The sequence below is a fragment of the Agelaius tricolor genome, unplaced genomic scaffold (assembly GCF_023055355.1).
Source record: "Agelaius tricolor isolate 1412-34295 unplaced genomic scaffold, bAgeTri1.0.p SCAF_37, whole genome shotgun sequence".
Classification (NCBI taxonomy): domain Eukaryota; kingdom Metazoa; phylum Chordata; class Aves; order Passeriformes; family Icteridae; genus Agelaius; species Agelaius tricolor.
The window spans coordinates 3,688,303-3,704,054 of NW_027269297.1; the positions used below are offsets into that span (position 1 = coordinate 3,688,303).

The window sequence follows — 15,752 nt, forward strand, 5'->3', positions numbered from 1 at the left end:
AACTGCATAAAAAGGAGTTCTGTGAATAAAGAATGGGCTTTTTCCAACATGAAAAACATGGAGTCCCGAATGATTCATTCCAATATTTGGGATACAAGGTACCAGTGACAGGGTGAATAGGAAAGAATTTGCACTGTGGCAGAGAGAGAACAGGACAGCTTCTCCCACCTGCGTTCCTGGTAGCCATCGTAGGTTGAGTCATTCAGATAAACAATGGGGAAGCCAGGAGCTGCTATTGTCCCTCCTTCAGGGATGCTGTAGGATGCCAAACCATCTGAAAAAGAAGGCCATGCACCTCAGAAATGCAGCAGCAGCAGCCTCCCATCACCTGTGTGTGTGTGACATTTCTGTATGTGACACAGACCAACAGCAGCAATGCCAGGGATCCCCTCCACACGCCTCGGGGGGCAGGAGAGCCCCAGGCAGGGCTGCTGTGCAGTGCCAGGCTGGGAGGGTATTGTAAATCAAAGGCAACTCTGATGAAGGGGAGAAAATGATGAGGAGGACTCTGTGGATATCAGAAAACTAATTAATTACTTATTATACTATACTATATACATTTCATCTAAACTGAATCTGCCAAGCACTCACTCTGCACACACCTGCTCACACTGCACTGAATCTCGTGGCTGTCACCCAACAGTCCCAACACACACACACACACCTGGCCCTGACAGGCCAAGGAAACAAACCATCTTCACTTTGGATAAACAATTTCCATATTTCATTCTGCTTTGACACAACACAGGCACAGCGAGCGATAAGAATTGTGCTTTCCCTTTCTCCAAGGTTCAGAGAATGTGAATCTCAGAAATCCTTGGAAAGAATTGTGCCTTGCTTTTCTCTGTGGAGAGAAAGGTGGCAGCAGGGAGGGGCTCACCGTGCCAGACGCAGCCATAGAGCTCCACCCTCATGCACACGGTCATGGGCGCCTTGGTGACGGGGATGAGGCGCACGAAGCGCGCGATGATGGGCGGCCGCAGGTCCTTCAGCACCACGTCGTAGGTGTCAGTGTTCCCTTCTATCACCTGCAGGACACAGAGCCTTAGCTGCAACCTCTGTGTTGGAACCCAGCACATCCTTCTGGCTGCCCTGGATGGCTCGAGGCCCTGTCAGTGGGCTCAGAGACCTTGGCACAGAGCTAAAGACACCAATGCTTGGATTTTAACCCATGGAGAAAATCACCAACTTTGTGAGAAGATTTACAGGCCAGGAGAGTTTAAGTAGAATGATAGTTTGTTACAGTGTGATGTCATGGTTTGCCTCAGATAGCCTGGGCTTCTCCCTGAAGATTTCTTCCCCACCTCTCCTTCCCACACCCTGACCCCTCCCAGCACTGTCTGTCAATCCTGGAATTCCAGAAGGGCTTCAAATGATTGGGCTGAGTTCAAAAGATGCCCTCTACCCTGGAGGGACATTGGGCCATCCAGGTGTCCTCTGTCCCTTGAGACCTCCCCCCGGTTGGTGGTCTCCCATCTTCCTTCCCTCCCTCTCTCCCCAGGGTTAAAAGGAACAGAACCACGCAGTTCAGGCAGTTCTGTTGGAACTGGTGCTGCATTCAGAGGCTGTGGGCCAGAATAAAGCTCTGGATCCAAACCCTCCATCAGAACCGACTCCTTTCCTTCACCATCACCTTAAAGCTTCTCCACCAGGGGAAAACCTGAGGAGCACCAGAGCTCCTGCAGGCCTGGACTTGTCCCCACGTGCCCAGCTGCAGCACCCAGGCAGCCAAAAGTGTCTGTGGGGTGAAACACCACACACCCAGCCAGCCCAAAGTGTCTGTGGGGTGAAACACCACACATCCAGCCAGCCAAAAGTGTGTGTGGGGTGAAACACCACACACCCAGCCAGCCAAAAGTGTCTGTGGGGTGAAACACCACACACCCAGCCAGCCTAAAGTCTCTGTGGGGGTGAAACACCACACACCCAGCTGGCATCGAGTGTCTGTGGGGTGAAGCACCACAGTTGCCACTTTTTGGTCAAGCAGCAAGGGCCAGACAAACTCAGGCACATCCTGTCTGGCTGTATTGGTAATTATTCCAATAACAGTTAGTTTGTCGCAGGATGGAAAAGTAGAATTTTGAGGTTTTTAGAATGGGGGTTCAGAAGCCAAGATGGAGGAATCTGGGTGTGCCTTGTCCTTCCTCTTTCTTTTTCTTAGCCTCCATCTTCTGTGTGATGGTGGCACTTTTGGATTGGTTTAGAGTAGAAACAGACTGTCTAACATAGGTGGTAGGTATTGGAAAATGATTGTAAATAAAGTACACATAGTTCTTAGTATAAAAAACTAACACCACCCTGAAGGTGGTCAGTGTGCCACGGACCGACTTGCTAGACAGACCTCAGCAGGTCAGAAAAAGAATATTTATTTTATTATGTTTATTTTCTGTATAGATAATAGAAAATAAACAATCTTGAAAACCACAGCCGAGGAATTCTGACTCCTTCTTCAATTGTGGGGCTGGGAAAAAGAGACTATATAACACTTTGGGGTCATCTCAACACCAGAGACTTTGAGACCTCTCCCTTTTATTATTGAAGGGATGGCACCACAATCAGGCTAAGAATGATTTATTGCTCAGATAAACTTCAGTCTCAGAGGCTGTGAGACTCACAAGAGCAAGCAATTGGCCATAGCTCAAGAGTAGTCACAAGTTCTTCATTACAAGACAATATGTAACTTTCTAATCCAATGGACAGCTGCCACAAAGTTTATTTTGCTTTTCTAACCTATCACCTTTACTTACTTCAACTGGACTGTGGATACTTTTATCCAGTGGGCTATTATCACATGTAGACAGATATGCTTCTATTCTAACATCTAAATTCTTAGCTTACTCTATACAGTTACACCCCTACATTATAAACCCTTCACCACCTTATCAATAGTTTCCTACCTTATAAACCCTTCACCACCTTATCAATACAGTTTCCTACCTTATAAACCCTTCACCACCTTATCAATACAGTTTCCTACCTTATAAACCCTTCACCATCTTATCAATAGTTTCTCACTTACTTCAGGCATATTCTTACTTACTATAACTTTGTAGTCATAACTATAAAAACATAAGTTTATGATTTCTCTACTTAATGTCTGTGTAGTTTATTTTTACATCAATCCAAGCTTCTTCCAAGGCTGCAGATCAAACCCTTCAGTGCCTGTGGGAGTTTCTATCTTTCCATTTCCCACACTCCCTTGTTGTGGTGCTGGGCAGCAGAGTGGTGCTTCTGTGGCCCCTTGTTTGGGACTGGGGAGTTGCCAGGTGGGATCTGCAGGGGGGAGCTGCTGCTGCTGCTGCTCCTGTGGCTGCTGGGGTGTGAGGGGTGCTGCCATTTCACCTCCTGCCCACTGCAGACCCCCCCAGGCAGCACTGAGGGAGAAGAGAGAGGCAGCTGGGGGTGAAGGTGTGAGTGGATGTTGGAGATAGTTCCAGTTACTGGATGAATGCCCTTCCTTCAAGGGATCCATGGGTTCCAGCAACAGGAGCAGAGCTTGCCCTCATCCCCTGGTGGAGGGTCCTGATGTCCTTTCTCCACAAGCCAACACAGTTCCAGAGGTGCTGCAGCAGTCAGTGCTGCACAGGAGCAATCTTGGACTGAGGTGTTCAGCACCACCTCACCCACCCCATGCTGCAGTGCAGTGACAGGCAGGGACCCTCAGCCTTCCCCTCAGTGCCACCATTGTCCTGGGAAGTCTCCACTGTTTATTTTGACTTCCCCTCCCACCCCACAAACAGCTTTTGTAGCACGCACCAAAATGTGAGGGATGGGCAACATCACGGGAATGGCAAACAGCTGATCAAAGGTCTGGGTGAGCAAATAATTCATTAGCAAGATAAAAGCTGTCACCAAATACTGCACTGCAGATCCTGATGGGACTTCCAAAGCACCCTCAGTGCAAGGAAACACCACACCCAGTACCTCTCTAGTCTGGCTTAGGTCTTCAGACTCCACAAGGCAGCCTGAGGCAGGGTGGCCAGGTCAGACAGCTGCAGGTGAAGGTCCCAGGGGAAGTTTAACAAAGCTTATGAACACAGCCCCAGCTCTGTGCTCAGGTCTGGAGACAGCATGAGGTAACTGTGGTGAGCAGGGAAGCCTCTGAGTGTGGCTCAGCACATTTCCTACTCTCTAAACTCTTTCCTCCTCAACATCCGCACACCAAACACTGCCATCAGACACCCAGAAACTCCTTAATTCCCTGCCACCCACTCCAATTTTAAATCCCAAACAGGCATCTGCTTGGCAGCTGCCAATTTAGAAACAAGTATCTAAGAGAAGGACACCCATGTGATGTCTGGGACTTGTACAGACTGGTAGTGAAGAGCCACAGTTCTCCTGATTTGGGGGATCAGGTCAGGGGACATGGACAAAGCAAGAAAACTTCAAACACCCCCTCAGAAAAAAAGCACCCTTGCACCAGCTCCACAGTAGAAGAGCAGAGAATCCCACCCATCTTCTGAGGAGCAAAGGGGGTGATGCACCTTGTGTAGCATCTCCACATCCTGCAGCTGCTGCTCCTGAGCATGCCCTGACTCAGGGCCAAAAAACCCAAACTGTGTGAGAGACAAACCCAGCAGGAGTTTCCAGTCCTGGCCACTGCTGAGCCCAGTGCTCCCCACGTCAGGAACAATGCAGTGCTGCTGGATGAGACCAGATGATGCACAGCAGGCACAGAACTGAGGCAGAACCCACTGCTCCAGCAAAGCCAGGATGGAGCAGGATGCATTAATGTCCCAGGTTACAAGGTGTAGCTGGGTGTGTGTTCTATCCCCACCTGTCAGAGCTGGGGCAGTTCTCTGCTGTCCATGGGCAGTTTTTTCTTGATCTCTCCCCCAGCCAATCCTCCCTGCAGGAGATCTCTGCTGTCCATGGCCACTGAGTGTCCCTGCAGGGCTGATCCAATTCCAGCATCCCATGGGGAGATGCTGCATTGCCCAGGGCAGGAGCCAAGCATTCCTACCTGGATCCAATCTGAGCCTGGCACAGCACAGCAGCCTTTGCCCAGTGCATTGCCAGAGGAGCAGCTTCTGCTGCCCTGCATGGCCAGAGGGAGCCCAGGCCCATCTCCAGCAGCCCTGGAGCTGCAGAGGAAAACTCCCCCCTTGTGCAGGATCCCTGCTCCAGCAGAGCCACAGCTGGCACTGCAGGAGGGCTGAGCCCCCATGGGATGGGACTGAACCCTGACAAAGGGTGTCAGGGCATGTTCTGACTCTGGCAGTGGGGGGTTTTCTGCTGTTTTGTATTACTGCATTTGTATCTTAATTTTCCTAGTAAAGAACTGTAATTCCTACTCCCATATCTTTGCTTGAGAGCCCCTTAATTTCAAAATGATAATAATTCAGAAGGAGGGGGTTTACATTTGCCATTTCAGGGGAGGCTCCTGCCTTCCCTAGCAGACAGCTGGCTTTCCAAACCAGCCAGTTAAGCAGGATGAGGAGGATGTGCCCGCAGCCCAGGCTCACTCACCCTCCCTCCCTGGCGGTTCCTCCAGGAGATCCAGCGCTCCCCGTTGCGGCTGTAGTCGATCCGGTAGGCGCGCGCAAACTCCTTGCCCGTGGCGCGGGCGTGCCGGCCCTGGGTGCCCACCAGGGTGATGAAGAACAGCTTGTGCAGGTCAATCTGCAGGAACTGCACATCTTCAGGCTCCAGCAAACCAGCTGGGCACCAGGCTCCATCCCCCTCTTCCCTCTGTAACCTGAGGGGAAAATCACACACGCGTTAAAAGGAGTCAGATTTCCGATTATTAATTGAGGGGACACGCGGAACTTTGAGGACTGGGAGGAAGCAACAAAACCAGCAATGGCTACCAAATACCTCTGCCCTTTGGGATGAGGTCAGCTGAGACTCAAATCCTACAGGTTTGCCCTATACAGAACAGCTCCTCAGTCCCAGACACCTTTCATTAACTACCTGCAGTAATTTTTCCCCCAGACATGAATTTCCACATGGATCAGAAACAACCCTGCTGCTCGGTAGGGAGCTGCTGGCTGCTCTGTAGTACCTTGCTGCTCAAGTGCATCCTCACTGCTCCTAAACCCCACGTGGTAAGGCCTGAACTTGACCACCTCCTGCAGCTCTACAAAGCTCAAAGATGAGCCATCCTAAAAAGCATTTTAGAAAGAAAAGATCTGTTGGAAATTATTCTGGGTAATTTCAATGCATATTTCACATTTCCTGCAGTCATCAGAGCTGCTGGTGTAGGATGCTGCTAGGAGAGTGACAGGAAGGTCTCTGCTCCTAAGCTGAACATAGTGAGAGCTGTAGTTGTGACAAATTTATCTGCACACCAAAAATGGGTGGATTTTTTAGCAACAGGGATTTCTTAGCCAACAGCAAGCCCTTGAAGCACCCTTGGCTTTCAGACAGTGACCCCATCTCCAACTGATGGGATCAGTGAGGGCATCAGGGAAGGTGGTACCCAGGAGGAGACACAGAGGGTCAAGGCTCAGGCCAGAGAAGATTTTAATCTCTGGCTGGTCAGCTGTTTGTGCAAGCCTTTCTTACACTGGAATAACAAGTAAAGCTCTAAAAAAGGCAGGAAGGGTGACTGCAGTGACAGGGACAGACATCTGCATGGGACAGCTCTGACCTCTCAGCACACGAGGTCAGCTTCATGCCTTCACCCTGTGGACATCCAGCAAGGAGAAGATGGTGACAGATGGCAAGTGGTGCCCAAAGTGTTTGCAGCACTGGAAATAAGCCACACTCAGAGGAAAAATCTCCCAGGCTTCAGACCCACAGGCCTGCTCAAACACCATTAAAAACACAGCATCACTGCTCTACCACAGACTGAGAAAAAATAATATTTGAGCACTAGGAGAATTTTATGGTTTTGGAGTGCCTGAATTCATTAAAAAATATACGTATCAAAATCAACCTGAAATTTCAGTCTGACTTGCACCAAAGCTGTAGGATGTTTGATATCACCACTACAAGCCATTCCAAGGAAACTCACATTTACAACTCTTTTATGAAACATCAGTTAACAGCTTTGAGAGAAATAAAATGACCCCAAAAAAATTAAAAGCAAAGCTTATGATAAAAACTGTAGGCCTCCTTGAGAGTGAAGAAAATAATTTAGCTGCTTGCTTAACAATTCCTTAACTCTGCATTTCCAAGGTTTTTGAGGCAGAGTGAGCACAGCCCATTTCCTCAATAGGATGCTGTTGAAAAGTTCATCCTTGTAAAGGATTTCCTATGATTTAGTTTAAAGCACTCCACGAGAATCCCAGGGGCCCTATCCCTGGCTGGCCTGTAAGTCACAAATCCTTTGGAGATTTATTCAGAGTGACTGAAAGATGGGCTCAGAGGCAAGCCTGAGCCTGCAGTCCCATCCCCTGCTCACAGCAGAGCCAGCTCCAAGGCTGCCCTGTGTTCCTCCAGGCCTGGTACAGCCAAGTCCCCAAACACCCCAAACACACTTGGGACATCACCACCTCTCTGGGTCCTCCTCCCACCACTTCATCCTCATGGAGAAGGATTTTTCCTCTTAATATTTAACCAGAATTTCCTGTATCACAGCTGTGACCGTTGCCATGGCCTCCTGGCCTTTCACTGTGCACTACCCAGATATTTTGTTTGAATACAAAAAGCAGCAAACAAGGTTTTAAGGGTGGGGGATCTTCTTCCTCCACCACATATTGGGTATCTAAGGGAAAAAAAGTGTAAGAATGTGCTCTTTGTTGACAGAGTGACAAAACTATCTTTTTTCTTCTTAAAAAGGAAAAAAGCTCAAAAGTTTTTCTCTTTAATTAGTGAAAAAGACACCTCATAGGACATAAGGGACTTCACTTTAAACTTCAGGATAGCTAATTAGGAGCTAAAAAGTTTTGCCTGAGCAATTTACTAGGAAAAAAAAAGAGAGAACAATAAAACTAATCACTTTTGTGAAGTGTTTTACTAGGAGCAAAAACCTCTTGCACCTAGCTCAGTTTTTCTCTTTACAGAGTTTTGTTATTTTGCCTTTTATTAAAACCTTTCTGTTTCAAACACTACCACAAAAACCATCCTGCTAATTTGAAGCCTTCTAAAGCAGCTGAACTATCTTGGGTGTGAAATAGATCTCCAAAAGCTTATAAGAGCTGGCTCAAGGAGACCCTTATATCAAAAAAGGATGAAATGAGGAGTGAGAGGTGAACCCACCGTGCATACTGGGGCCCTGTGGAGTCGTACCACTGGCTGGAAGCAGTGATGTCCTCGTCCCTGATGGTGCCCTCGTGCATCCCCAGGGGGTAACGACAGATGGCTGCAAAGGGCAACACAGGCAAGCAAACAACAAAGGTCAGCACTCATCCCTTTTCAAACCACCAGGCAAGTTTAATTAAAAGGCTGTCATGCCCTGAGAATAAACATGGTCATGCTAAATTCAAGAAGAATGCAAAAAAAAAAAATTGAATGCAAAAAAAAAATTGATTAAATACATCATAATTATCACAAATTAAAATTATAAGTAATACATTAGAGTATCATTAGTAGTATCATTCAGCAGAGCTCAGCAAGGCAAAAACTTTAGAAAGAAACATTTTAAGAGCATGAAATTCCAAATTATATTATTGTTACTATTGAATAGGCCCATTTTACAATGGCAAATTATTCCTCAATAATGATGTGACATAAAAAGGAAGCTTTTGTCCAAGATTTTTCTTCTCCTGGAACAAACTGGATGCTTGACTTGTGCTCAAATGGGAACAGTTATTACCTTCAGCAGTTCAGATACAGGGGAGAAGTTAAACACCTATTAGAGATAAGTCATGGAAGCATCTGCTCTGTCCTGCCACTGCAGGCTGCAGTTCCCTCTGACCCTGAGCCCCTGTCCATCCATCCTGCCTCATCCCAGGCTGCTCCTGCCTCAACTGGAGCCAGCATTTCACCCACTTGGGAATGCTCTCACACCTGGTGCCTCCATGGAGCACAGACACACCTGGCTCAAGCCATGCATCTCCAAAAGCTCCCCACACAGTTCCCTGCAGAAACAGCTGATAAATCCCAGCTGGCCTCGAGGTTCTCTCTCTCCTGCCAGTCTCTAAACATGCCCTGGAATATCAGAGATGTTTGGGCAAACTCTAAATCTGAATGTATTCACTGCCAGCCACAGGGGCAGTTCTGGCTGCCTCTCCCTCAGGCAGGGCTGCCCTGGGTGTCCTCCTGGGTTCCCAAAATCCCAGATGGGCTGGGTTGGAAGGGACCCTGGAGATGATCTCCTGCCACCCTCGTACCAAGCCTGGACACAGCTCAACAGGAGCTGCACTTCAAGGCTCCTCTGGGTCCCTTCCAACTCAGGAGATTCTGGCATTCCATGAAACCCATTCAGCAGGCTCAGAAGCTACAAGACAGGACAGAGGCATGAAAACCTGAATGCTGTTATCACTACACAGAATAAAGCACCTCAGGCTGCATCACAGCCTGACAGATCTGATGTAGAAATGTTTGCAAACAGAGGGTGGGGCTTCAACAGGGTTTGCCTGCAGCAGTTAGGCACTAGATCAGTGAATGTGTGATGTGCTAAGCAGTCCTAAATCATGGGGTAAAGGAGATGGCTGGTGAGGTGACAACATTCACTACTGATACCAGGTTATTAAATATTTAAAATATTCAATATTTTAAAAATTCAATATTTAAATAGTAATAAATGTTAAATAATTATTTAATAAATTAAATACTTAATATTGTTAAATGGTAAATATTAAAAATAGTATATTTAAATGCTTTAATATCCCTTTAATATTTTTTTAATCATGGGAATACCTATAAAACAAACTAGAATTAGCATTACAGCACTGCATGTATTCATGGTCAGATGCCAGGCAGATAAGGAATAGAGCTCTTGCTCCTTCCTTCCATCAAAAGGCAGAGAAGGCAACACAGATGATGAAGGAAAGACCTGCAGCCTCATCTTTACAAAAGGGATTACTGAAATATGACAAAGATAATTTACATTGAACAATAGATATCATTGCTGTCTCTCAGAACACCAGAACCAGGATGCATCAAAAGGTGAGGTAGGAGAGTTCAAAAATAGAATATAAATCCTTAACCTATTAAACACTCCAGTGCCAGTTTCCCATGAGTTCAACAAACCAGCTGAAGAAACTCACAGCCACCACAAGCAAATAAATACCCAAGCAGTGGCTCTGGAGGCTGCAGTGAGCTGAGGGGATCCCTGGGGTAAAACTCTGCTGTGTGCCAGCCCAGCCAGAGCCAGAGGGGCCTGGTACCACCACAGAGTGACAGCAGCTTCCCCTCAGGTGAACTCAGTGTGTGGTGTCTCTCTCCTTGGATTCAATCAACCAAGCAGCAGTGGAGAGCTCTCTATGTGACTGACACATGGATGGCACCTGGACAAACCAACATTCAGTCTGGGCTTGGTCAGGGGGCCTGAACTCCCCACAGGAAACTGGTGCCTGCTGGGATCCAGAACAATGGTGCCTGCTGGGATCCAGCCAGGAGCCCCAGGCACAGCTCCCACCCTGCACAACCAGGTTATCTGGGGAACCAAACCAGCCCTGGCTGTCATCTCACCTGTCCCAGCACAGCCCAGCACACCCTGACCTGCTGCTGAGCTGTGGTAAATGCACAGAGATGTTCCAAAAGGCTGGGGTCAGCATCTGAGAGCAGAAAGTGCTTTTTGTGCTGCTGCAGAGGCAGTCCTGTGTGCTCACACCTTATTTAAAGGTCAGACACACACTGGCCAGCAATGCCAGATGGAGAGCTGCTTAGGAAGGACTCTGGGGGACTGAGTCTTTGTGCAACCCTGCACAAAACCCATTTGGTCACAACCCCAGGGCTGGCAGCAGAACCCAGTGTGTCCTTGCCATTGAGGGATGCACTCTGAGGGTGGCCACAGCTCTCACCAACACCAGCAGCATGAGGCTCTCACCAAATGCACCTATTTTGAGCAAAACCATCCTTGGGTTCTGTCCAGGTGCCACCAGGACCCTTGGCTGGGCACTCAGGAGAGCTTAGGGCCCAACCTGTCTGTCAGGGAAGCAAGACAAGAGACTCAACAGGACCCTGCTGCACAGGTCTGAAATCAGCCCCAAAGGCAATGAGGACAAACTTCAGGCTGAGGGGACAGGATAAGCCATGGAGCCTGTGGCATCAGAGCCAGGAGCACCAGCTGGGCCAGGTGCAGGAATCTGTCTGGGAAGAGCAGGGCCAGCCCCAGGCAGAGGCACCAGAGCAGCTGGGGGAGCTGAGGAAGCAAAGCTGCCTGAGGATGTCACAGGCAGAGCTGAGAGGGGTGAGGGGTTATTTCTTGGTGGAAGATTCTTGCAGCAATCACAGTGCTGTGCTCAGAGCCCAGCCACCTCCCTGGAGCTGGTGTGGAAGAGCTGTTCCTGCAGCAATCACCATCCAAAGGAACCTGCACAGGGCTGGCCCTGCTGCCTTCCCTCTCCTCTGTGAGGTTTGAAACAGATGGCAGCCCCAGGCCCAGGCTGGGCTGTGTGTGTGGTGCAGGGAATGCTGTGCAACAGGGAGCACAGGAATGCTGCTGAGCTCCCACACAACCCTCACTTCACTTCTGGCTGCTTGCAGCACAACCTCAAACCTCTGCAAACATCCACAGGCCAGAGCAGGGTCAGAGCCAGCCACAAAGGGCTCCAGACAAACAGAGCCAGCCCCAGCAGAGCCAGCCCAGGCCCTCAGGGTAGCACTGCTGCCTCACCACACCTTCAGCCAAGCTGGAAAAGGATTAAACTCATTTGTTTCACAGACTGTCTCCAGCTCAAAACACCTCATCACAGGAATTTTTGCAACACATTGCAGACCATTATCTTATCTCCATCATGGCTGTATCCTGTCAACTGGTGTAGGATAAGAGGTCCTGCCCTCCACAGGGACTCAGGCTCATATCCTTATCTCCACCCTGTCTTTGTGCCAGACAAGGTTTACATCTGTCCTTCCACACTTGTCTCTCCAGAATGCCCCTTGCTGGCTGGACAGCTGGTGCTGATGCTTTGCTAACTGGAAATTTGGAAATTTGTTTTCCACAGCAAGCACAGAACCTCTGAGCCACTCTGGAGTGAGGTTTGTTCTGCAGGACACACAGCCAAAGTGCTGCAGGGAAATTCAGAGCCCAAGACAGGCCTGGGTGGCAGAGAAAGGACAATGTCCATGTGCCTGGGCCTTCCAGGGACGGGCAGGAGTGTCCCACCCCAGCACAGCTGCCCAGGAATGTCTCAGTGCAGAGAACATTTGGGAACTGCATCAGTGATTATGCCTACATGCAGCCCTCACACTCAATCCCCAGGAGAGGCAAAGAAAGGAGAGGAGGAGCACACAGAAGGTGGGAGAGGAGTCCCCTCCCAGCCTGGCAGCTCCTACCAGGGTTGACTTCGGTGCCAGAGGGCTCGGGCAGGGAGGCCAGCAGCAGCATGCAGAAGATCATGGTAGCAACTGGAGGTGCTGCACAGGGTCAGATGAGTCCTTCAAGGGCAGCAGCTGCCATCTACATCTCTGAAAGACAAAGCAAAGAGAGAGGATGAGTCCTCCAGAGACAGGAGTGCTCTGTGTCATTGCCTCGTGATGGGCTGGGCAATCTTCCCTGCCTTCAAGAGTGCCTTTGACCTCAGCCCTGCTCTGCTCATCACCAGATCAGAGGCTTAGAGAGGAACCAATGATCACTTGACTGTCCACACCACCCCTAAAGCTCCCAGTGCAATCCATCTGCCAGGCTGCCATGGCTCCTGGGTGGATGGATGCACCCTTTTAACTGCAATTAAACAACTCCAGTGCAAAGCAATCTCTCCCTCAAAGTAATCTCTCCCTCACCAATACTTCACCTCCCTTACTAAATGAACAAATAGTGAAACTGCAGCTACAAATGAACCTGGGCAGTCCAATCAGGCTTTATCCACCTAAACACTGGCACCAAGTAGCCAAGCAGGCACCTTGGAACTTGCCACACAACTTAAAGGTCCACAACAGGGTAAAATAATCTCTCCCTGCACATCCACACTGCTGCCAAAAGTGCATGTGCACTCACACAGGTGAGCACACTTCATTTCCTGTTCGGAAACAAGGAAAATAGCAAAGGCCTAAATTGGCAATTTCATTGGAAAGCCATGATAACACCTAAAGGAACAGGTCAGATCAGCAGTTTTGTGAATTCTTTGTGCCCACATTCACTACAAAGAGCCTTGGGAGGCTCCATCCTGGAGGATAATTTTACAGAAGACAGGTTAGAGGCTCTGTCTCATAATGGAATGCCAGGAGAAAAGAAAACAGAACAAGTCAATAAATGTAAAGTTGCCAGGACCCAAAGCTGTTTGCTCAAGAATCCTCAGAGTTTCAGTAAAAAGGCAACACTGAATGTTGGGATTTGTTAGTGAAGGAGGAGAGGCTATAAAAGGGCCCACCATTGTGGCAGTGCATGCATGCATGCAGGAGCATCAGATGCCATTAGCTCAGAGATTGGTAACAAAAGGCTCTTTTTCCACCCAACATAATTAAACTGTACAAGCCATAGCCCTGAGCTGCTCTGGATACCCAAGGAACACAGCTCCTTAAACCCAAAGGTAAAACCTTTGGCTTGGGAAATCCCCCAGCTGCAGATTGCTGGACATCCAGAAGCTAAATCGGGGTTAGAATCACTGGAGCTTGCCCTGTTTTTATTCTCTTTCCTAAGGATTTGCTACTGGCCATTGTCCCTGCTGGATTCCATCAGAAAAGATGGCTCTGAGCCTGAAAAACAACTGAGGGCCCTCTTGGGAAGGGAGCCAAACATGCAGGCAGGAGGGGGAGCTCGTGCTGGGTGGCTGTGCCCAGCCAGGCAACCAAAAAACTCCTTAAAATCACCAGGTCCCTCCTGTCCCAGCCTCCTGCTGGCTCCCTGCACAAGCCCCCTGGCCAGGCTGGGAAGGGGCTCTGATATCCCCTGTGGGTGAGCCTGCAAAAGCAAAGCACAAGCCCAGAGCCCAGCAGGAGGGTCTGGTGACCACAGATGAGGTTTTGACCAAACACTCTGCAGCTGTTTGTTCATGCCAGGCCATCCTTTACCTCCTGGAATGGAAGGAGGTGAATCAAAGTGAATCAAAGCATCTTCAGAAGAGGTCCAGGAACAAGCAAGGAGGAGTGGATGGCATCTCCTAGCATTCCTCAAGGAATTCCATGGGCAAGAAGCAAAGCCAGTAATTGGGGCAATATCTGATGCTTGAAGAAATAAGAGGCTGGGAAATGGGATTTCCAGTTTTCTGGCTCCAAAACAATGGTAGAGCATTTCTCTTTGCCTCAGAGTTAATCTGAGAGACCTCAGCCCCAGCAGCCTTCCCCAGGAGTACATGCAGCTCTGGTTTGGACCAAATAGAATTTGGTGATGAAAACACTTAGCAGAAAGGATTGCTGCTGAAAACACAGACTCCTACTATCCCAGGGCAGACTGCAACCCCCACAGAGAGGAGACTTTGTGTACTCAACTGGAGGGAGACTTTGTAGAGAAGGTTTGGGGCAGAGCTTGAAGACAGACTTGGTGGGTGTTAATTTATGCAGGTGATTTTCTAAGGTGTGCTGGGAGCTCCCAAAGCAGGACCTGCAAGGGAACTGCAGAGAATTCAGCCCTGGGGGAGGAGACAGTCCTGTGGCAGGACCTGAGAAAGGGACCTGTCACCAACACCAAGGCTTTGGCTTGAGCCACCTTCGTGCAGGAGGTGATGGGAGCTCAGCAGAGACCTGTCTGGGGGTGCCCTGGCCATGACCCAGATCAGCTGCAGCCCAGGGGTCAAGTCTGGCATAGATCCTTCCTGTGGGTGCCCAAGCTGCACCAGCCACTTGCTGGATTAAGGGGTTTTTTGACCTAGAGATGGGGCAACTGAGAGGTGTTTTAAAAACTTTTATTCTGCTTTTAGTCTCATGTGAAGGGTGATACAATACAGATGTTATAAGTCACGCTATAACAATCAGAAGTTAATTATTTTGTAATTATAATATATTATAAACATTTCTTAACCTATCAGTTTTAGTCACACTATGTTATAAATACCTTAAAGCCAACCATCTAAAATCACCCCTACTAGTGAGTCCTGCAACATCTTTCATAATTCTATTTCTCTAAAGTATCTAGTCTTATTTACAAAGCCACCCTTTGAAACTTGTTTCTAGTTCCATTTCTCTCTCAACAGTATCTTAGTCTATAGTATTTTTATATTAATATTTCTTATCTCAAAGTCTACATACTATGTCAACTTTCTATCAGGTTTTAAGAATTTTCTACAAATTCATTTCCCACAGCCACTGACCAGAGCTGCAGCTTGTTGAGGAGGCCCTGGAAGGAGAAGAGCAGCCTGGAGATGTGTCACAGGTGACTTCTCAGCTGCATTTAGAATTTCCCAACAAGGAGCCCTCAAATGGCCAATGACACCACACACAGACTGCACACCCCCATCCTCCCTACAGAGCCTGGCAAACTGTGTGAGCTCCACCAAAGCACACAGGGATTTCTCTCCAACCTGTCCAGGAATAAGGGGAAGGATGCCTGGACAGCACTGAAACAGGGACTGTGGTTAGGCTGAGGGCCCAAGCCCCACTGCTGGAACAAGAAAGAAATGAAAGCAGCCCCAGACAGCAGTAAATGTTCAAATGCCTCCATTTCCCATCTGGTCCAAAAGCCCAGCAAAGAAGGATCAAGAGCAGGGCATCATCCACCCTCTGCATCAGCACAGCCCTCACAGCCCAGCTGGGGCTCACCTTGACACTTAATATGAGCACTTTCCTTTGATAACAATAGTTGTGCTGTACCCCTGTCCTATCAAAAT

The 15,752-nt window shown here is 48.6% G+C and overlaps 1 protein-coding gene across 3 annotated transcripts in view; it reads right to left on the reverse strand.

Annotated features, from left to right (window-relative positions):
* The window catches only part of LOC139603125 (discoidin domain-containing receptor 2-like), a 65,333-nt gene that overhangs the window by 24,874 nt on the left and 24,707 nt on the right, over positions 1-15,752 (reverse strand). For all 3 annotated transcript variants that reach the window (XM_071453604.1, XM_071453606.1, XM_071453605.1), the window contains exons 2-6: positions 12,328-12,459; positions 8,146-8,248; positions 5,470-5,698; positions 881-1,028; positions 169-274 (exon numbers count right to left, since the gene is read on the reverse strand). In XM_071453604.1, the coding sequence (XP_071309705.1) occupies positions 169-274; positions 881-1,028; positions 5,470-5,698; positions 8,146-8,248; positions 12,328-12,391 (650 nt within the window). In that variant the 5' untranslated portion in view covers positions 12,392-12,459. The remainder of the gene's footprint in view (positions 1-168; positions 275-880; positions 1,029-5,469; positions 5,699-8,145; positions 8,249-12,327; positions 12,460-15,752) is intronic.